The sequence below is a fragment of the Dreissena polymorpha genome, chromosome 5, assembly GCF_020536995.1.
Source record: "Dreissena polymorpha isolate Duluth1 chromosome 5, UMN_Dpol_1.0, whole genome shotgun sequence".
NCBI classification, from domain to species: Eukaryota; Metazoa; Mollusca; class Bivalvia; order Myida; family Dreissenidae; genus Dreissena; species Dreissena polymorpha.
Window position 1 is genome coordinate 63,075,004 of NC_068359.1, and position 23,459 is coordinate 63,098,462.

Below are 23,459 nucleotides of genomic sequence, written 5' to 3' on the forward strand. Positions count from 1 at the left end.
TATTGGCTCACCTGAGCAGGAATTCTCAAGGTATGCTGTTGTGATAGACACCATCTGCTTTTTCAACAGTTTGTGTGTCCTCAAAAGTTTGCTTAAACATTTACCTTCTTTTCATGTTTTTAAACTTTTTTGAGACCCCTCACACTTTATACTGACTGGACACTGTCTGGCAATACCAGGCAAGTTTACAGGTAGTTATTTTTACTGTTTTTAATAACTTCCCCCCAAAAAAAATTTTATTATGCTTTATTTATATTTTTTTTTCCTACGAAACTTTATTGAGTTTTTTTTTTCACTCCTACTCAAACTTTCAAAAAAAAAATCCCGTTAAACAGAAAATAATAAAACTCTGGCCTAATGATGAATAATACTGATTAAACTGATGACATTTCCTGATGTTTAACACATACACATTAAGTATAGAGGTAATGCTCAATCACACCTACAGGTTACCCCCATGTAAAAACAATATTGAAGCCACGTTCGAGGGACAGTGCTTATAGTGAACTTTAAGACTGGATCTCCAGGCAAATGTCTTACTACAGCCCTCACATGTGTAGCGCTTCTCTTCATGCTTTCCACGCTGGTTATATCGAAGTCTATACCCATGAGGGAACGTCGCATCGCACTTATCACATTTAAACCTTTCGAAGGACTCCTTGTTATTTATGCATGTCTTTAAATGACGACTCAATGATCCATTAGATGAGAATGATAATTTACAATGAGGACATTTGTCTATCGATACCTTAAGGTGCGTTGTGCAGTGGAACCTATACTGCACACTTTGATTGCAGGCCTTTTCACACAAAGAACATCTGTGTTTGAAGTTGTTACTGTGTTTAGATTTAATGTGTAAATTAAGACCATATTTAGTTTTATAATTTTTGCCGCACGTTTCATACATCAACAGAGGTTTCGACGGAATCGGAACCATGCATGTTTGTGGCTGTACTTCACCTACAGATGCGCTTGTACTCGCCTGGGCAATGGTATTCTGCTTTACAGGAGTGCTTGTTCGTGGTCCAAGTGTATGCCATCTGCAACGTTTCACGTGTTTGTTATAGTTCGACTTGTCAGTGGAGTAATACCCACACTGACACGAGTGCACTGTGTGGATGCTGTCTGCAAAGCCAGAAACATCCAGCGACTCATCCATTTCTGAAATAGGAAGACAAAATTATAAGGAAAGTTGTATGGAATGCCTTTATTGAAGTGTCTTTATCACTCAAAATTGTATACCCTTAATTAATGCTATTCACTCTAACTCAAGATTATGTCCACATGTTGTTTTCGTTTGCATTGCATCTTTACCTTTCTCTCACTCCAAATACCACAGCAAGCATAGAGTTATAAAACGGTCATCGACGCAATAATTCTATCAAACCCATGTAATTAGGATCCTTGGGTTTAGGGGTAGACCGTATTCAAAATTCGGTTTGCAGTGGCATATACTTCATTCTGGTTTCTCTTCTTTAGCATAACTCAATATTATGGATAGATTCTTTTTTTAAAGCGAAACAATTGTAACGTGTTCCCGCAGTGTATGTTTGGATCATAAATCAGAACGAGTTTTCGCCTGAAAATGGTATTTGAAACCACTAACAAATAGCAGTTCACTGCATAGGAGTGGTTAAATGGGTTAAACATTCAAATGAATTAAAATTCAAGGAAATGTTTTCATTTTACTATTATAATCAGTTATCAGACTAGTGTTAAAATGCCAATACGCTGCAACTATTCGCCGTACACGTCTTTAATTATTCGCCATACACGACTTTTGCCATTCACAACTATTCGCCGTACACAACAGACATTTTATTTTAATTGATTTCCAAGAACAATAATAAAACCAAGACTGCATTTCTGATGCTCATGTTACTTGAGTCTCGTAAGGTCAACACGAGCCTTGCCTTACTAACTTTGTACTCCTCTATTGCTGAAAGAGGGAGCTGCATCATTCCGGTTCTGTTGTAGAGTCCAATACTTGTCATCCATGATGGAAATCCTTACCTCGGCTCAGACTCTTGTTGATCAAGCTTTTCAAGCTGTCAACCATCGATATTGGGATCTCATTCAACATTAGTGGCCACAGAAGACGGGACAGGAGGCAATGCTAAAAAAGCCATGCATTGAACTCCCCTGGTAGGCCTATTCCCTCTATCTTCGCAATCCCATTCCTCAGTTGCTGCCTGATGCACTCTGTGTTTGTTCTGCTATCACCCCGTGTGGTGTCAAAACATTTACCGAAGCACTTGCTGGGGTTGTCAATAAGTGATGGGAAAACTTCGCCGTGTAACCGGAGTGTTATCTTCTGCCAGACTTTGCCTCTTCTCAAGATAAGTAATATTGACTTCCTTGGTTTGAAGGCCATTATAGCCCATGACACAACATCTTCCAGGGCTGATAGGATCCATCGAGCTTGTCTGTAGGACTCTGTTGTGATGGTCAGATCATCCATAAATCCCCTCTGTGGTGGAAGTTTGATATCAGTCTTTGGTACCCTTGACTCCCTGTCTCCTGCCTTGATGATGAGATTCATAGCAGCGCTGAACAGCACTACTGACACCGTGCATTTACAATCCTCTTCTGAAGCTGTATCCAGGATGTTGTAAAGTTCTTGGTTGTGAAGAGCGTATTGATGTTTCTTTAGTAGCTTCTGACAATGCTCTGAATATGTTCTGGTACATGGTGGTGTTTCAGAGAAAACCCTATTACCTGGTGGGGTACCGTGTCATACGCATTTCCTAGGTCCAGTCATACAACTGTGAGATCTGTCTTGTTGATCTAAGCTTCCTTGATTAGCTGGCTGATAGCGCATGTGTGTCCAATGCAGCCAGAAAATCATGGAACACCTCCCTTCTGTGCTGATGTGTCGATGTACCCATTACTTGTCATGAATGTTGTAAGACGCCTGGCATCCAATGACATAAAGATCTTTCCCTCTTTAACAATGCTATTGTCCGGAACTGTCCAATATCCTTTGGGACGAAGATGCTCCCTGCTTTCTGCCACTCCACAGGAACATCTCCTCTACGCAAGACAACCTTCAATTTTTTCCACAACCGTCTCAGCAGTTTTGGGCATGACTTGAACACCTTGTAAGGTATTCCATTTGGGCCTGGTTATGACTTTGATCTAGCCTTCTTGATTATCTATTTGACCTCCTTGAAGGTTGGTTCTCCCTCAGTAAATGCAACAGTGGGCATGGATACGGGGGCTATGCGTTCGTGTCCGTCCATTTGCACATGTCTCGCATGATCAACGTGCGTGTTCTTCAGATGCTCTTCAACCTCCTCTTTAGAATAATTCAGCTGTCTCGCTTTCTTCTCTTTGGGAACATCCTTGCTAAAACCATAGGGATTGGAAAGAAATCGTGATCTTTGTCTGGCCTTCTCCCTCCTGGCTTTCCGTATCCTTTCTGCTTTCTCCAGGTCTTGAAGTCTGCATCTGGCGTGGTCTCGAAGTTCCTGTAGACCACTTTTCTCTAGCTCTGATGCCTGTCTGTACTTGTTCCTCGAGTTGCGAAGGTTCTCCCTCAGCTTCTCTATTTCTACCTGCCGTCTGTTCTTGGCGAATGTAGTCTGCTTCCTTTCCGATGGTGTCACACCAAATCTTTCCTTCCCGAATGCATATACTAATTTACACATACTCCTCAGTTTTCTATCTACCGTTCCAAGTAGCACCTGTTCCAAGATGCGATCTACATCCTCGTCAAACTCTTTCCACTGTTTATCGTTCATAGCTGGCCACTTGATGCGCTCTTGTCGTCTGTACGATTGCCCTGGCTATCAAGATCATGTTCTGTTCTTGTGCTCATCCATCTGTTCCGCCTCAGATTCGTGGAAATTCTCAGCACTGTGGTGTTCTTCCTGGCTGTGGTCCTCCTGTGTCTCACCAGACACGCCTGTGCAGTGTCTCTGCTCCGGATCAGGCTGACAACCCTTCCTAGACCGATGGATCTTGAGACTCCTGGCATTCTTACAGATTTTCCCGCAAACACACTGAGCCGTCTCTGTATAGGCCTCACCTGTCAATGTCCGTTGTATTAGCCGTGTCGATTCCGTTATGTCCTTCCTATTTGATCTTTCTTCCACCCCTCCTCTCGGAAGACCCTGTGGGTATCTTTCTTCATGTCTTGTTGTAGCTGCTCTGTGGGTAACTCCTTACGGAGACATCATCTTGTGGTGCCGGCCCTTGATGCCTAATTTCAGTCTCTCCTGGATGTCTACTGACTCTCCAGTTATCCCCAAACTATTCCTGGTTGTCACCAGTCTTTCATGGAAGTCACGGATTCATCAGAAGTCATCATGTACAGTACAGATAAACTAAACAGTTACTTATGCAGCGAATTTTGTTAAATACTTACCCCGTGAAGAGCTTAGTATAAACATTTATTGACTTTGTATGTTCATTGTATTTATAAATTGTTACGATGGATTATGAAGAAAATATACACCTTGTTCCTAATCTTTTCTCAAATCAAGTCATGCTTAAAGATGTTCACTGTAGTTAATACGTAATTACGAAACGGCAACGCGCTTATATACATTATTGTGTATAACTGTTTATATGTCGTATGCTCTGTTTAATAGTGCGGAATAATAATGCGGACACTGTGACTATGCGGACACTGTGCGGAATGATAATGCGGACACTGTGACTATGTTTGCTTTATATCGAAACCAAATTGTTCGGGAAACAAGGATTAAAATGTATGTGCGAAAGTTGTTCGCATGAGTTGTGTGCCTGTAAGTACACGAAACCAATATGTTTTGCATGTTACGAATACATTATATGTTTTATATTTTCGTAAGTCGTGGTACGGGCTTGCTCTGAAACTGCTGTCGGGGTTAACGAGTGCACGAAGATGAAACGGGATGGCGCGGAAGGGGTTAACTGTTTCTGCAGTACAGATGGATGTAATGCGGCCTCTTCCATATACGTCACAATAGCAACCATGTTAGCGCCACTTTTTATGTTGGCAAATTTTTTTTAGATAGTACATTCCAATGAGAGGAAAGACTGATGAAATAATGTGCACATTTAGTGACACTATTGACCATGGGGCATCGATCAAAACAAAACATGTTATGACATCATAGTGACACATGATGGATAAGTCTTTTTGTGTTGCGAATGATTGCAATTATTGTGATTCTGCATGTATGTCCATTAATTACTATTAATATAATTATCTTTCAAACACACGATAATAAAGTGTGATATGTTTTCTTTCAAATAAAATACATACTCTTAAATAAAGTAATCAACGCAAATGTTACTCTGTTATATATCAACCGACCTAAGTGATATTATGTAACATATTGAGAAACGCAAGTGGTACACTCTAGTACATTAATTAACCAAATACATAATATGTTATGTTTTATTCAACAGAAGTGGTACTCCGTAATATATTAATCAACCTATGTGAAACTCTGTAATATATTAATAAATCCAAATGATACTCCTCTGTTATACCTTAATAAACCCAGGTGTAACTCGGTAATATGTTACTTAAAAAGTGATTCTTATCGTACTAAAGTTAAATTAACAAAACACAAAGGAACGCATCTAAAAGAAAACACTATCGCGCTATCGAATATACAGTTACTAAAGTCCATTATTATTTTACTGGTTTCATTGTGACTTTGGGTTTGTCAATGTCTATAAGAAAGGATATCTTCGATTCAACACGATACACAACTCGCGTGACCTACTTGACAGCGATCAGACCCGATTCATAAATGAAATCTTTAGGTTTAAAGACACACATTCGCATTGGACCAATGAAATCACTCGTATGTCTAGTCTAAATGTCGGTTAGTTGAAATGTATGTAAACAAAGGTTTCAAACGGCGCTGGACAGTTAGTTTTGATGCATAATGTAACGGCAAGCACGGTAAGAATTTTTCATACGTTTAAGTGAATTATGGTATCGAGGTCCGTGGACTTTGCAGGGAAAATGCCCTTTACTCCGTGAAGAGTTCAGTTTGATCGATGTCGACTAGTTCACACGAGTTGTGTATCGTGTTATTACTCAAAATTTGACCCATCATTCGTAGAAATATAATGAGATATGTTTTCTATAAGCTTTGATTTCAAGTGATCAGTGACCACCAGAAAACGACAAAAACTGATACAAATAATTAAACGACCAACAAATACTATAAAAAGGCACCTTTTAAGTCCAATATTTATGCACTTTGTCCACGGCAACACATTTGTTCGAATGATATCTCAGCCGAGTTTGAAAATATAAATTTTCATAGAAACTAAATTACTAATCTTATTCGATAAAATTAGGATTAAGGCAATTCATTTTGGATGGGTTGTGTTTTCTAAAAAAAGTTATCACGAATTGTAATAAACCAGTTTATTATTGACTTTCTTCCCCACTATTATAAGGTGGGCAAATAGCGTGTATTTTGAGTGGGGAAAAACATATAATGCGAACAAATTTAGTTCGAAGCGCCAAAACACTTTGAGGTCCTTTGAAGTTATGTAAATACATGTGATAAAGCATTTGTCGAAGTGTTCATGTCGCTGTAAATTTTAGTTAGTATCGCCGAAATAATTGGGATGTGGCAATAATTTCGAATTGCGTAAGTGCGTTTAAAGGTATTTCAAAAAGTGATACGTATACGCGGTCAACTCGGCGGGCTTTTGTACGTTTAAAGCATGATTGTTCTTCACGACAAAATACATCTTACGAACTACGTGAAGGCAGTTGAAGTATAAGTGACTGATCGACTATTAAATTGCAAATACAGTAATTTTAATGAAGTGATCACGCCTGAGTTTTGGTCAGAACACAAATATGGATTTGGAGCACCTGAGACCCACGCGGGATCGTGAAAAGGCCGATAGAGACAACTGAAACAAAATAAATTTGCATTTAACCCATATATTTTAATATACATGTATTTGGAAATCTGGATAGGAAGTAACCATAGAATGATAAACATGTGAGTTTTTTACAAGTTAAAAACAAAATGTTTTTTTTGTCAAGATTAACATGATTGTACATACTCCAATGTTTATGTTTATGAATTTCTCGAGTTTACTTTTAAAAATGGAATATACGGGATAATCTGGCAATGAAAAGAGACGGGAAAAGAAGTAAGTATGCAGTAATTGATACGAGTTGGGCTGATACGTATGCATTGGAGAATCGATCGAGTTGGGATTATGCGTATCTATGCGTGAGAAAAAGTGTTCAGCAATGAAATAAATGTAGTTATCCATGACTTAATAGCTTTTTTCTATACGAGTCATAACGGACCAAAATAACGTCATAAATAACGTACAGAGGGGGCTCATCTCCCTACTCTCTACCCCTCCACTGATAACGGCCCCGGGGCGTCTAAAAAATCCTGTGGAAAGCACTGCGAGTAAGTTGGACAAACAATACCCGTTAACAATTTGATGCGGTGCCAATTTTATTCCAGTGCATGTATATTTCATCGTTTACATTTATAGAACTGATTTACACCCTTTTTTACAGCCGAGTGATAAAAACCATTCACTATATGTATAATATATATGCATACACTGTATGCAATGTAAAATCCGTGCTTAAGAAACAGCGCAAAATTATTGCTGTCGTGTGCAATGTCAAGTACCACGAGTTGGGCTAAAAACCAGAGCAACTAGCTTTTCAAAGCTTGAAACAACTCAATCCAATTAAACATAGGATACAAATTGGCGACTGTGGATCAATTAGGCCTAGAAAATGATTCAATTCCGGCTCACAACAAGACATGATGCATTTAAAGTATGTTATGTCGGCAAAATTGTTGCTCATTAGTTTAAAGAAAATAAATTAAGTATTAGATACACAAAACACAACATGTACATGATTCTTGTTATTATTTAGCAAGGCAACAAAAATCCTAAAGAGGGTTGCCAGTGCAGCAACCAATCGCGAAATAAAAGAGACATATTGGTGTTTATTTTGTCTAAGTTATCTCTATAACATAAATATGAGGATAAACAGTGCACCCACATATCGACCTGTGCTTTAAGACACACTCTTTATAAATTTGAATGGATTGTGTTCATTTCAAACTTACGATACAAATGCTATAACATAATTTCGAAAACTGAGTTGTGTCTAAGATTTTGCAATAGCGTACAAATTCAGTGCCTTCAGCGCTTTGATATTCGTCGCATCTGATGGCAAACATTCAATACAACTTTATAGGAAGTTTCCTTATGATTGCACTGCAAAGATGTTCTGCTTTTTTCTCAACGTTATGGGGATTCCGGAATAACTGTACTGTCTGAGCGCTTTAACATCTGTTACTTCCTAGAGATGACCTTATCAACGTGAGTGCCATTGAAAGCAGTGACTGTGGAGTGGCTATACAATGGTCGGTACAGTGGGCACAGTCGTAAGGTCTCTATCTAGCATTCTGATTTTTAGCTTAACTTGCAAAATCGGAAATGCTGCAACATTTGGCGATTTTGTTGGCGGTATCGATTGGCGGGTGTCGGGCTCTCAGCACTGTACAGACGCTTGCGGGGGACCCACACTTCTCCACCCTCGTCTCCTTGGTGACACAGGCCGGCCTCGCGGACACGCTTAACAACGGTTAGCGCGTGCTGTTTCTTGTAAATTTGCTTTTAGTAAAAAAATAATTGTTTATGGTTTATTTGAAAGTAAATGGTTTTGTTCGTTTCAAGCTACTGTTCCTCAGACTATTTTCTCTTATTACATTTTAACATTATCAGCTCATTTTCCTTTATTACAATGCAGTTGATAATGAAGGAGACATATTTTTCTAATTTCATTGATGAACAAACATGTTTTTCAACACCTCGATCTTTTGAAGTGTGTATTTGACACACGTAATTTCATTACATGTTTTTGCAGTTTTATTTCTCAATTGATCTACTATGAGTTTATTTTTGTAAAGTTGCGTTGCTTTAAAATTTCCACCCAATTAAGTTTTTTTTTAAATAAATTTTAGTGAAATTTAAAATATCAAAAGAGTATTAACTTCGGGTTTTCAATTCTATGAGATTGTTCATTGCTTCTATATCATTGTTCAACATATCACATCTTTACATTATGTACATAAAAGTACAATACAAGACAATCCCAGAATCGATAAATTTACCGCCGCCATATTGGCTATCACGTGACCCCGCCGCAATCTTGGTACTGAATAATTTGACAGATAACAGCGTTCTACATGGGGGGGCGCATGTAGAACGCTGTTATCTGTCAAATTCTTCGCGTAATGTTTAAGGCCAAATTTGCTGTATTTTTTTTTCGGCGTAAGCTGCATAAGCCAGCTTTTCACCTTAGCCTGACCTTTGTAAGTGTCCAATAAAATTCCAATAAAATTTCCCGCGGCTAGGTACGAATGAATACACTTCATTAATTCCATTGGCTGATTTGAGTATACCACCAGAACATTGGAAACATATCCGCGTCTTTGTAACACTGTTTTACTGTATGAAACAATTTTATCTCGAATGAAAAGGCTTAATAGATAGAACAGTTTTACACTCAATTTTCGACATCAATACAGTTTGTGCGTACACCTTTTATTTTCAGAGTATTACCAGCGCAAGAGCGTTTATACTTAAAAGGCTATGTTCTCATATTTAGTACTTACTTCCTTATTCCTGTCAACATGTTAACATGTAAAAGTATAAAGAGCAATGGAAGCGAGGCCTCACTTTAAAGCATTGCATTTCAACCCGCGAGGTATATCGGGTCAATTCGCGGACATTCAGAGTTTATATACAGGTCATCACCGGAGTTGGCGGCCAGTAAAATAATCGTTATATAATAAAGACGCTATCCGTGAACTAGGTGACCTGGAATTTTCTTTAGACCAGAAATATGTTAAATGAAGATATTCAGCAATATAATTATGGTATGTAAAATAGATTCTTAATGTGTTTTCAACAATACAATGATAAATATTATTGTTGATAAATTTAACAATAATTATTCGTCCATATTGCCTAATGTACTAAAGTGATATTATGAGCATGTAACAGTTTATAGGTGTCTATCGCAACCGTTGATTATTTTTGATGTTTCTACTTCATATACACTTATATTAATTAATGCAGCATCATCATACTAAAACAATATACCAGAAAGAGAAAAATAATGCATTTGAATATCAACCGTACTTTCGTTTGACAACTGATCATGCGTTTACGAGTTGAACCTAAATTTAGTTTTAGTGCAGATTTGTTCATACGACACAAAGACACGAAATTGTTTTACGGATCATTTCAGCTTACAGGACTGGGTGGGTCACGTAAGAATATCGAATATAAAATATATTTTTATAAACAACTGGTAGCAAGGTGAGTTGCAGATAATTAATCAGTAACCACATTTTAACTAACTATTTTGACCTGTTAATTCTTTTCAGCTCAATTCAACAGTGCAAAATGCCCATAATATCACTTTAAGCATTAGCACGATGATAATTGTTCCTGTTAATAATCGAATCAAAAAGCAATGCCCGACAAACCACTAAAACAGGTTTGTTCGAAGAACGCGCCTATAAATACGGATACTTCTCGTGTGGCCGGTGGACTCATATGTTTAAATTTCACTTCCATTCTTCTTGTGGTTTTCTGTTTTGTATCTATAGGTTTATGACCAGCAATATGTTATAATGTAAAATAAGCCGCGAAAACTCCCCGTAACATCCCGTACTGCGTGTGATGCAGCTAAGAACTGCACAGAAAAAGACATTCGCTATCCTTGATCTCATTCATTAAACTATTTACGCCGTATATCTTTTTTAAAGATATTTCTTGTTAAGAAATCCTTTTAGTTATGCCTTTTGCTTAAAACACAATTATTTCTTTATTGAATTGTATTAATCGAAGATAATTATAAAGGTTATTACCGCATATAATGTCTGAAGTAAACTTTGTGATTTTTAGTGTAATAATTCAGGAGATATTAAATAGCGAAATGTGTACAAATTTATGAGCGAGATAAACAATTTCTTTAAAAGTCATATATCTGCCCTTGATTAAAACATTATTATTTCTTTATAAAAAAGTATATACTTGTAGTTCCAGATATACTCATTAAGAAAATGTATATGATTCAATACCGAGACAGACTTTATCTATTGAAAAGTACATATCTTTGTTTTTCTAAAGTCTTTAATAATATTTATTATTAAAGTATCATTTTTAAGGTAATGTAAAAGCTCTAGCCGAAATAAAATTTGTGATTTAACTAAAATTGGTCCGGAAATATTTATAAGCGAAACTCTGTACGATTTCATGTAATGGCAAACTTTTCTTATTAAAAAGTTTATGGTTTAGTCTAAAACTTTGTTTTTTTTATTAATATATTTTATTTAAAAATTGCTTTCAATTAAAAATCTCTAGCCGGAAAATATGTTTGTGATTTTAAATGAACTAGTCCAGGGGATATTCATTAGCGAAAATGTGTAAGATGTTAGAATATGGCATGTTTTTTAATTGAAAAAGTTAATATCTGCTTTTGCTTTTAACTTTTTTTTTATTTTATCATTTAAATACCATTATAATGTTATAATCAATGTATGTAGCCTAAACAAACTGTGTTTGTCTTTTTCTAAATATTTACTTAATTGTTTGCTTGCTTTACTTTATTTTCTTAATACAATCTGAATTTACGATACGAATGTTCAACATGACACATATGTAGTCATACGTAAACTTAATTTCTTTCTTAAAGGATCTATAAGGCTCAAAATCTACGAAAAGTTCGTACAGAATTTCGTTAAATAAAGCTAACACCTAAACAACCAGTGTTCCTTCTAGCAATAGCCACAATTTCAACGCTAGATGCAGTATGATTACATAGATTTTTGTAGATACAAACTGCTCGTTTTTATTTATTTGTGACACAATTAATTCCATTTTAATTTCCCGCGAATATATTTGTTCATACGACACACGAACACTAAATTGATACCATGTTAGTTTTTCATGTGTCGTATGAATACCTTTTGTTGCGGGAAATTAAAATAGAATTAAATATGCAAAACAATATTAACAAGACTTTTAAGAAAATCAGTTGTTTATAATGAAGAACATGCAATAAGCAAGGAACAGATTGTCACAAAACAAGTTTTTTAATTTGAAAAAAAAAGTTGTAAAGGGAGACAACTAAACTGAATTTATTGTTAATAATTAGCCATCTTTGTTTCAAAATATAGCTATTTTAAGTCGTGGCGACCTTGACCTTGTTGAGATTGACGTAATTCTTTCGTGCGACACACTGTCTAATGATGGTGAACAAATGGGCAAAATGATTTTAAATCTCACAATGAATGACATAGTTAAGGCCCGGACAATCTCATTTAAGGCCATTTTTGACCTTTGAACTCAAAGTGTGACATTGGCCTTGGAGATATCGACGTAATTCTTTCGTGCGACACACCGTCTAATGATGGTGAACAAATGTGCCAAATTATTATAAAATCTCACAATCAATGACATAGTTATGGCCCGGACAAGCTCATTTATGGCCATTTTTGACCTTTGAACTCAAAGTGTGACCTTGACCTTGGAGATATCGACGTAATTCTTTCGCGCGACACACCGCCTAATGATGGTCAACAAATGTGCCAAATAATTTTAAAATCTCACAATGAACGACAAAGTTATGGCCCGGACAAGCTTGTTCCGACATTCGCCAATCTAATAACCAGATTCTTCCTTCGGAAAACCTGGTTAAAAACCTTGTTAAAAACGAGCATTTTGTATCTATAAATATCTATTTTACATGACCACATCTGGCGTTGAAATTTCGGCGATTTCTATAAGGAACAATGATTTTTAATTGTTTAGCTTTATTTTTACGAAATATTGTTCGAAATTTTCGTTGATTTTGAGTAGGAATTTTACTTTAAAAGTTCACTATACAGTTAAGATTTAAAATAAACTATTTAAACACGAACGCAGGGATGTTTTTTTCGGTAATTACGGATTGTCAATTTAATTAATTTAATTTAATTAATTTATTGTAAAAGAAACACCATCTGCGATTGAGGAACACAAGCATTCCCGCAGTGGGAGACGATGTCCCAATGGTGGATTAAAAGTATTAATTGGTATGTCTGTGACACCATATATCTCCACAGGCGTTGATGATGTTATTAAGATAAGATACCATGCCTCATCTGCTAATAACATAATAAAGACATTATTCATGCTGAGTTTTATCATAGACGTAGATCTTCGTCTCTGGTTGTATGACTCTTAAACAATGCAGATGGACCTTTTATTTAAAAAATACGAACTGTTATATGATTATTGTATCGATAACAGAAACCATCTAAATTTTAAATATATTTAATAAAAATCGCGTCACTTCGTTTTATTATTCAGGGACTTATACAAACATATAGGTCCCTGCATTGTTCTTCAGTACCAAGATGGCAGCGCGCATGGGCGGTAATCCGGGAGTAAGCGATTTCTGGGATTGTCTATATGAAAGGTGTACTTATTATTTCAAGGACACAGTCAAATAACGCAATATGCAATTTAAATATCAAGCAAATTCGTTGCTAAGGTAACGCATGAGCACGACATAATTATTCGGCGTTAGCTGTATACGCCAGCTTTTCACCTTAGCCTGACCTTTGTTAGCGTCCAATAGAATTCAAATAAAACTTCCCGCGGCCAAGTACAGATGAATACACTTCATTGACTGCATTGGCTGATTTGAGAATACGACCAGAACATTGGAAACATGTCCTCGTCTTTGTAACACTGTTTTACTGCGTGCTCAGCATGAAACAATTTTATATCTAATGAAAAGGCTTAATAGATAGAACAATTTTACACTCAATCTCGACATCAATACAGTTTGTGCGTCCACCTTTTATTTTCAGAAGATTTTCAGCGCGAGAACTTTTGCACTTAAAGGCTATGTTCTCATATTTAGTACTAACTTCCATATTCCTGTCAACATGTTAAAGTATAGAGAGCAGTGGAAGCGAAGACTCACTTAAATGCAAAGCATTTCAACTCGCGAGGTATATCGGGTCAATTTGCGGCCACTGTGTGTGAATGTCAGAGTTTACATACAGGTCATCGCTGCGTCTCTACCCTATGTGCTGATCGGAGTTCTCGGCCAGGAAAATAATCGTTACATAATAAAGACGCTATAGCGTAAACTAGGTGAACTTGAATTTTCTTTAGACTAGACAGATGTTAAATGAAGATATCCAGCGATATCATATGGTATGTCAATAATAGATTCTTAATGTGTTTTACAACATTACCATGATAAATATTATTTTTAATTAATTTAACATGAATTATGCCATCATATGGACTAATGAATTAAGCATGAGCGCAATGATTCTCGATACTGTTAATAATCGAATCAAATAGCAACGCCAGACAAACCACTAAAACAGGTTTGTTCGAAGAACGCGCGTAGAAATATTTAAAATATGTACGGATACTTCGCGTGTGGCCGATTGACTCATATGTTTTAATTTCACTTCCATTCTTCTTTTGGTTTTCTGTTTTGTATCTATACGTTTATGACCAGCAATATGTAATAATGTAAAATAAGCCGCGAAAACTCCGCGTATCATCCCGTACTGCGTTTGCTGCAGCTAAGAACTGCACAGAAAAAGACATTCACTATCTTTGATTTCATTCATTGATGTCTTTACCTTTCATTAACTGCAACCACAATCAACGCCGTATATCTTTTTTAAAGATATTTCTTGTTTACTGATAACGCGATACTTATTTTATTTCCGACAATATTTCATGACATTACCCAGTGGGCATACAAAACATTACCCGGACGTTTCGTCAAATGTTGCAGTTTGGTTGTCACAATTGTGTATGTGAAAGTTTTCCCGACGTTTTTTTCCAACGTTGCTGCAACGTTGTATTTAGGTTGCATTCAAACGTTGCAATTTGGTTGTCTTAATGGTGTATATGAAAAGTTTTCCTGACGTTTTTTTCCAACGTTGCTGCAACGTTGTATTTAGGTTGAATTCAAACGTTGCAGTTTGGTTGTCACAATGGTGTATATGAAAGTTTTCCCGACGTTTTTTTCCAACGTTGCTGCAACGTTGTATTTAGGTTGCATTCAAACGTTGCAGTTTGGTTGTCAAAATGGTGTATTTGAAAGTTTTCCGGACGTTTTTTCCCAACGTTGCTGCAATCTTGTATTTAGGTTTTCAAACGTTGCAGTTTGGTTGTCACAATGGTGTATATGAAAGTTTTCCCGACAATTTTTTTTCAAACGTTGTTGGAATGTTGCATTTAGGTTTTAAATAATATTTAAAAAAAATAAACAAACAAACTATTAACTGCTCTTTCGAGTATTATCGGCAGATATGCACTCTGTCGAGTCCGTTTCCTAGAAAGAACCATTACTTGGTGTCTAAAGAGAAGATAATAAAACGCTCCCCGACTAGGAATCGTACTTTATAATAATACAGTTCATGCATAGCTTCAATGAAAATATGATTTCTTGTAAATTTTAGAAATTCAATTTTTGTAATTTTACAGATCAGTTGCTTAAACTTAAATATGAACTTTAACTCAAAATCGCCGGATAAAATATTTTGTTTAAGTTGTGTTATGTATTAAAATGGTAGAATCTAGTTTCAAAGCTTCAAAAAAAAAATAGTCAACATTTTAGTCTGAAACTTTCAATTGTCGCCGTGGTATAGTGGATGAGGTGTCTGCCCAGCGATCGGGATTTGGTGGGTTCTATTCCCACTCGTTTAGTTTAAACCTATTTATTTCAGCTCGATTGCATCGAAAGCCTAAGGCTTATACAAATGCTCTCGAGTCCGTTTCCTGGGCCTAGAACCAGTACTTGGTGTCTTTGGGGGAGATCTAAAGAACGCTCCCTCGGTGGGGATCGAACCCGTGACCTCTCGGTCGCTAGGCGGACACCATACCCGTTACACCACGGCGACACTCGTTTCATTAACTCCTCTATAGACATCAAATAATGGTTCTTTCTAAGAAACGAACTCGATTATGTACATAACTGCCGATAATAATCGAAAGAGCGGTTGGCAGTAAATATTTTTTTAAATTGTATATCATTTTAAAAAATTGAATTTAAAAATACTGCGTTCTAATGCGACCTAAATACAACGTTGCAGCATCGTTTGGAAAAAAAAACGTTGCAGCAACGTTTGGAAAAAAACGTCGGGAAAACTTTCTTTTAGATCATTGGTACAACCAAACTGCAGCAACGTTGGATGCCTACTGGGTAAATGTGCTGTAAAGAACTTTGGATCCATCTTGTTTGCTAGAACACACAAACGTCAGACTGATCTGAAATACGTTATAGAAAGTGGTTGATTGTTATTGTCTCTAAATAGCTGGCCATTTCTGGGGGTGGAAATGCGTAAATATTTTATCAACGCGTGAACTGGACATACCTTTTTGTTTGATTGGCGTGCAAGGGGAATAACTGAGACTTGCCCATGCGAATGTTTATAATTGCGTAATGTAATGGAAACCGAAAAAACGTGTGACTTTTTGTATTTGAAGTTAATATCTTCCCGTTTAATGGTGTTCTGAAAACCTTTCGGTGAATGTGCCAATTTGCCTACCCGAAATAGGCCGAAAAAGGCTACTAAAACATAGCTCGCATGAGAATGCACGAGTATTTGTCTTATAAAGTGGCTTGAAGTTACTGTATGATATTTCCTACATTATGAATTGTAAAAGGACAGTGTGTGTCCAGTTGTTTATGCCATGAAACATTTTCTTTACAATGAAAGACTCTGAAGGGGAGGCCAAGCCGTGGACCTTGTGAATGTAGTTTATTGCAGAGGTATATGAAGTTATTGTGGATGCCCTAAGATTACGTTTGTGGCAAACAACGATGAACTGAGCAAGCTGCTCTGTAGACACAGGTAACAAAAGAGAATTAGAGTAATAGGTATCATGAAAATTCCTATAATGTTTGATTGCATATGTATAGCTACATTTGGTTGATGAAGCCAGGATATTTATTTGGTATTTTTAGTAAATACCGGCATGTTTGACGTTTGACACGCCATAAACATTAAGGAGCTGAACGGAGATTTATTTAGCTAGCAGGGATATGCCTTTTGTGTACGGGAAATTTAAAAAATGTAGATGCTCGCAAAATTTAAGTCAATCGAAAACAAGTTTTTTACTTGCAAGCTATCTTGTTTCAGGAGTTTTCACAATATTCGCCCCAAATAACGCAGCGTTTGACAAACTTCCGGCCTCCGTCCTGCAGGCGTTGCAGACAGACGCCGCTCTCCTCAAAAGTGTTCTACTGTATCACGTGGTTGCGGGCCGAGTGATGCGGGCAAATATGACAGGTGAACACAAAGAGACATCCGTTCAGGGAAAGCCAATCAGAATCAACTTCTACAACCTCCATGTACGTCGCTCTAATATATCATGTACATGTTTTATTCCATGTGTTGATTAAATGTACGGTGTCGATATATCATGTGAGATCCAAAACCTTGCAAGTTCGGTAATTTTCGATATTCGCCAATGTTGAAGGTGGCCGGATGTAACGTAGGCATCATAGAGCGAGAAAACGCGCTTTCGGAGATAGAGAATCTTTTGAAGTAAAACCACCCAATTACAGCTATGTAAGTTTTGGTGTTTAATTGAAAAAAAACAACAACAACGAAATACAAAGGAAATTCGATGAAACTTTCCAGTCTAATAGTGGCACCGTGACCGCTGCATGATTCCGGTTCAGTTTCGCTTTATTATGACATCAGTGACGTCGCACTGATGACAACTCTGTTCGGAACATTGGCATTAGTCTTGTGCCGAGGTTGAAAGTAGCCGAATGTACCGTCGGTCTGCATGAGCGAGAAAACGCGTATTCGCACTAAAAAATATATCAGAAGAAAAGATACTACAGCTAGGATGCGCGCTTTTTCGTTTCAATTATAAAATAAAATAAAATATTGAGGCCTTTCGATGAAACTGTTCAGTCTTATAGAGGCATTTGGGCCGCTGCTGTCGGTGCAGTCTTTCTTTTATGGAGACGTGTTGAAATCATTTTGCATTCTTAATCATATCCCTTTGTAACATTTTTCGTATAAAAACAGAACAAGATATCTAAAACATGTTAAGTTTTCAGCTATTATATAGTCTTGACCAAAGTTCAGGGTCAGACATGACTTCAAGAACTGTACCAGAGATATAAAGTAACAATTCTTACAAAAAAATCGCAAATAATAACGAATATAAAGCTGTGCTATTGTAAAATGATCCGAATTAAAGTATCCGAAATTATGGTCTCTGAATAAGGAATTGGGCGTAAAGTTAGTTCCTTATTCGGAAGTCTGTATTTCGGACGATAACTTTCGGATATGTTGTATTTTAGATGGTGTGTTGGTTATTTAGTTTGTATACATGTATGTTATATGGACGTATTCTGTCATATTTCTTTTTATATTATATGTGACGATACACGTAGAACACAAGTATTATGTAGACGATAATAAGGAAATGGTATAACCTTACTCAAACATAAATTGAAATTAGCCATAAAATATTAAATGTCGATTAAAATCATGGTTTATGTAGGTTCGATGTTAAAACTTTTTAATCAATTATGTTTCTACCTAGTGTTATTTAATAATAATACAGTTCCTTATTAAGTGCGAAAAAGGAATAAGGAACTGGTCCCTTATTTCTAATTTAAATCGAATAAGGAACTGGCTTTTTCATACTAAACAAACTATTAAAATGAACCAAAGAGACCAATAAATCAATGACAATCATTGTAAATTTAGGTTGGGTATCAAAATCATTAATTGCAGTACATCTCTACTATGTTTTATTTAATCATAACCTAGTTCCTTATTCGGAAAGGAATAGGGAACTGGTTCCTTATTCCTTATTCAAATCGAATAAGGAACTGGCATTTTCATACTTAAAAAAAACATAAAATGAAACAAAGAGACCAGCAAATTAATGGAAATCATTGTTAACGTAGGTTGGGTATAAAACAAGGATATCAGTAAAACCGATGGATGCTCCCCAATCATGCTTTGTCGATAAATGGATTAATTGTGTAAAAAAAGTGTGACCTTGAGAATATCTATTTTTAGCCTCGGTGACCTTGACCCTAGTGACCGCAAACCTCATCAAAAAAGTCCATGCAAGGTACCTAAAAGCCAAATATGTAAGGGATCGTTGAAATATTGAAGTCGCTATGAGGAAACCGTAAGAGAAGTGTGACGGCCGCAGTGACATAAAACCTCATCAAAAGGTAGATGTTCATGCAAAGTACCTACACGCCAAACATGTAAGAGATCGGTAAAATATTCAAGGCGCTGTGAAAAACTGTAATAAAATTGTGACGGAAAAAAATCTATTATCAGTCTCGGTGACCTTTACATTGACCGCAGTTACCTCAAATTTCATCAAAAGGTTGAGGTCCGTGCAAGATACCTACATGTCAAGTATGTAAGAGATCAGTCAAATATTGAAGGCGCTGTGAAAAACTGTAACAAAAGTGTGACGGAAAAAAAATAATATTATCAGCCTCGGTGACCTTGACATTGACCGCAGTGACATCAAATTTCATCAGGATGTAGAGGTCCATGCAAGGTACCTACATTCCAAATATGTAAGAGATCGGCAAATATTGAAGGCGCTGTGAGAAACTGTAAGAAAAGTGCGCCAAAAAAAATTAGCCTCGGTGACCTTCACCTTGACCGCATTGATCTCAACCCGCCTCAAAAGGTAGAGATCCATGCAAGGTACCTACATGTCAAGTATATTAGAGATCGGTAAAATATTGAAGGCGCTGTGAGAAACTGTAAGAAACGTGTGATGGAAAAAAAATATTATTAGCCTCGGTGACCTTGACCGCAGGGACCTCAACCTAATCAAGGGTAGAGGTCCATGCAAGGTACCTACAAGCAATATGTAATAGATTGGTAAAGTATTGAAGGCGCTGTGAGAGACTGTAATAAAAAATGACGGAAAAAATAATATATTAGTAGCCTCGGTGACCATGACCGCAGTGACCTCAAATCTCATCAAAAGGTAGAGATCCATGCAAGGTAACTACATGCCAAAAAATAAAGAACTGACATTTTCTTACACACACACATACAAATAAAATGAACCAAAGAGATCTATCAATGAAAATCATTTTAAATGTAGGTTTGGTATTAAAAATATGTATCGTAGCACATTTCTAAATAGTTTTTTTTTGCGTCATCCATTTTTTGTGGAAAAAGTAACCAGGTGCACTGTCTTCGGAACAAAAAGGACAGGTAACCACCAAGACCAGCGCTTTTTTGTCGTTTATCACGACCTTTAATCTGGTGGCAATGCTGAAGATCACCGGATGTTCTGTTGGCATCAAAGATGAAGAAGAGGCGTTTTCGGAGATAGAGCATATATTTAAATATAAGCACTCAAGTAAAGCTGGTATACGCATTTGTTTTTTAATTAAAATTCAAAATACGGAGGAATCTCTATGAAACTTTCCAGAGCCCTGTGAGTCGCTGCTTCCGGTGCAGTCTCTCCTTTATGGTGACGTCAGTGACGTCGCCCTGACGAGAACGCTGTCTGAAATATTCCACCAGCATTCGGTACGAATGAAGTCGGAACTGTTACGATAAGATCGGCGAGGGACTATTTACCAAAGAAGCTATCACCGTTTTGTAGACCCCACAGTCAATAGTCGTGTTCTGAGTTTAAAGGTCGCCGGATATACCGTTGGTCTGAATGAGTGAGAAAACGCGTTTTCGCACTTAAACAAATCTATTAAGAAAACACACTTTTTACAGCTAGTATGCGCGCATGCGTTTGAAGTATAAAATAAAATATTGAGGCATCTCGATTAAACTTTAAAATCTACTTTAGGAACCGAGACAGCTGCTTCCGTTGCAGTATTGCTTTCATGTTGACGCATTAAAATCGCTTTGCATCTGTAATCATATCCCTTTCTAACTGTTTATGTATAAGAACGGAATGGGATAGCTAAAACATGACTAGTATTTAGCTATCGGATAGTCTTCTACAGAAGTTAGGGTCAGAGAAAAACTTCAAGAACTGTATCAGAGATATAAATTTAAAAAAAATCTTACATTGAAAAATAACCAATAATAAAAAAATATAAAGCTGCGCTATTCTAGAATGATCCGAATTTAAATAAATATCTGAAATTATGGCCTCTGAATAAAGAATTGGCGTTAAGTTAGTTCCTGATTCAGAAGCCTGGATTTCGGACAATCGCTTTCAGATATGTTCTATTTAAGATGTAGCGTGGGTTATTTAAGCTTGATAATGTTCTATGGAAAGGTTCGTTAACATTTCTACAGTATATAATATTTTGCGATCAGCGCTAAAAATAAGTATTATGAAGACGATAGTAAGAGACTGGCCTTTTCATAATCAAACATAAATAAAGTAACCAAACATTAATGAACGTCAATGTTAACCATGGTGTATGTAAGTTGGATTTAAAAAAATCTTCTTGCCGTACAATTCTACTTTATTTATTAAAATGATAACCCAGTTCCCGTTTTCTGCTAAAAAATGCATAAGTTACCAGTTGCTATAACTTAGGAAAAATACCGGTATTCCTGGCAATCAGATAATAGTAGAAAAGCACGATTTCTTCGCTTCCCGTGACCTTTTATCGCGCGCCAATGTTGTAAATTGCCGGATATACTGTTTGAATCAAAGATCGAGAAAACGCGTTCCCAGTCATAGAACATCTGTTTAAATTCAAGCACTCAATTACGGATTGTTTACGCATTTCTTAATGAAACTGTCCAGTATAATAGAGGCACCCGGATCGCTGCTTACGGTGCAGTCTCGCCTTGATGGTGACGTCAATCATGTCTTACTGACGGCAACGTTGTCCTAAATATATCTGATGGTCCCCTAATATATCGTTGGTCTGCACGAGCGAGAGATATTAATTAACATTCGAATGTTTAAAACAGTCAATTACACATTTTTTTAAAAGCCAGTACCTAATTCTACTGTAGCATAGATGCGATATTCACCCCTCCTTGTTTATTTGATTTTTAAAGTGCACGCCTCTTTTTTCTATCTTGTCCCCATGACAAACTTAGTCGAGGGAACGACTTTCTACGCACTGCAATTAATAATTGTATACCCGTCCAACATATTCAATAATTTTCGTTTAGTTATTCGTCTCGTTGGTTCATTTTGATTTATAATTTATAGAAGGAACATTCCAGTTTCATATTCGATTTGAATAAGGAATAAGGAACCAGTTCCTTATTCCTTATTTAAACGGAATAAGGAACTTGATAATCATCACTTAAATCTTAGTAGAAATGTATTGCAATTAAAATTTTACAAACACAGCAAATATATAAATAATATGTTCATTTATATGTGGTAAATATTGGATAATTTTCATTGATGTTTAAGTAAGAAAATGCCAGTTCCTTATTCGATTTGAATAAGGAATAAGGAGCCAGTTCCTTATTCCTTTTTCAATCCGAATAAGGAACTAGGTTATCATTAAATGAAACATGGTAGAGATGTAAGACAATTAATGTGTTTGATACCAAACCTATATCTACAATGATTTTCATTGATTTATTGGTATCTTAGGTTCATTTTAATAGTTTGTTCAGTATGAAAATGCCTGTTCCTTATTCGATTTGAATAAGGAATAAGGAACCAGTTCATTATTCCTTATTCAATCCGAATAAGGAACAAGGTAATCATTAAATGAAACATAGTAGTGATGTACTGCAATTAATTATTCTGATACCTAACCTATATTTACAATGATTTTCATTGATGTATTGGTCTCTTTGGTTCATTTTAATAGTTTGTTAAGTATGAAAAAGCCAGTTCCTTATTCGATTTGAGAACAAGTTCCTTATTCCTTATTCGCACTGAATAAGGAACTGTGTTATTATTTAATAATACTAGGTAGAAATGTATTGTAATCAATATTTTTAACTTCGAATCTACATAAACCATGATTTTCATCGACATTTTATATTATTTGGTTAATTTTAATATATGTTTGAGAAATGCATTACCATTTTCTAATTATCCTCTTCATAATTCTTGTTTTCAACGTGTATAGTGACATAGAATATAAAAAGAAATATGACAGAATACGTCCATATAACATTATCATGCTTAAATAACCCACACGACATCTTAAATATAACATATTCGAAAGTGATTTTCCAAAATACAGGCTTCCGAATAAGGAATTTACGCCAATTCCTTATTCAGAGGCCATAATTTTGGATATTTAAATTCGGATCATTCTAGAATAGCGCAGCTATATATTCGTTATTATTGGCTATTTTTAATGTTAGATTGTTTTTTTAATTTATATGTCTGATACAGTTCTTGAAGTTTTGTCTGATTCTAACTTCTAGAGAAGACTTTCCGATAGCTGACGACCAGTCATGATTTAGCTATCCCATTATGTTCTTATACCT

At 36.2% G+C, this 23,459-nt stretch overlaps 1 protein-coding gene across 1 annotated transcript; it reads left to right on the plus strand.

Moving 5' to 3' along the window:
• Positions 1-8,241: 8,241 nt before the first annotated feature.
• LOC127832431 (immunogenic protein MPB70-like) lies at positions 8,242-17,471 on the plus strand. The gene is made up of 2 exons (XM_052357896.1): positions 8,242-8,599; positions 17,193-17,471. Exons 1-2 carry the CDS (start codon positions 8,452-8,454, stop codon positions 17,453-17,455), a joined length of 411 nt encoding a protein of 136 aa, XP_052213856.1. The 5' UTR covers positions 8,242-8,451; the 3' UTR covers positions 17,456-17,471.
• Positions 17,472-23,459: the final 5,988 nt, after the last annotated feature.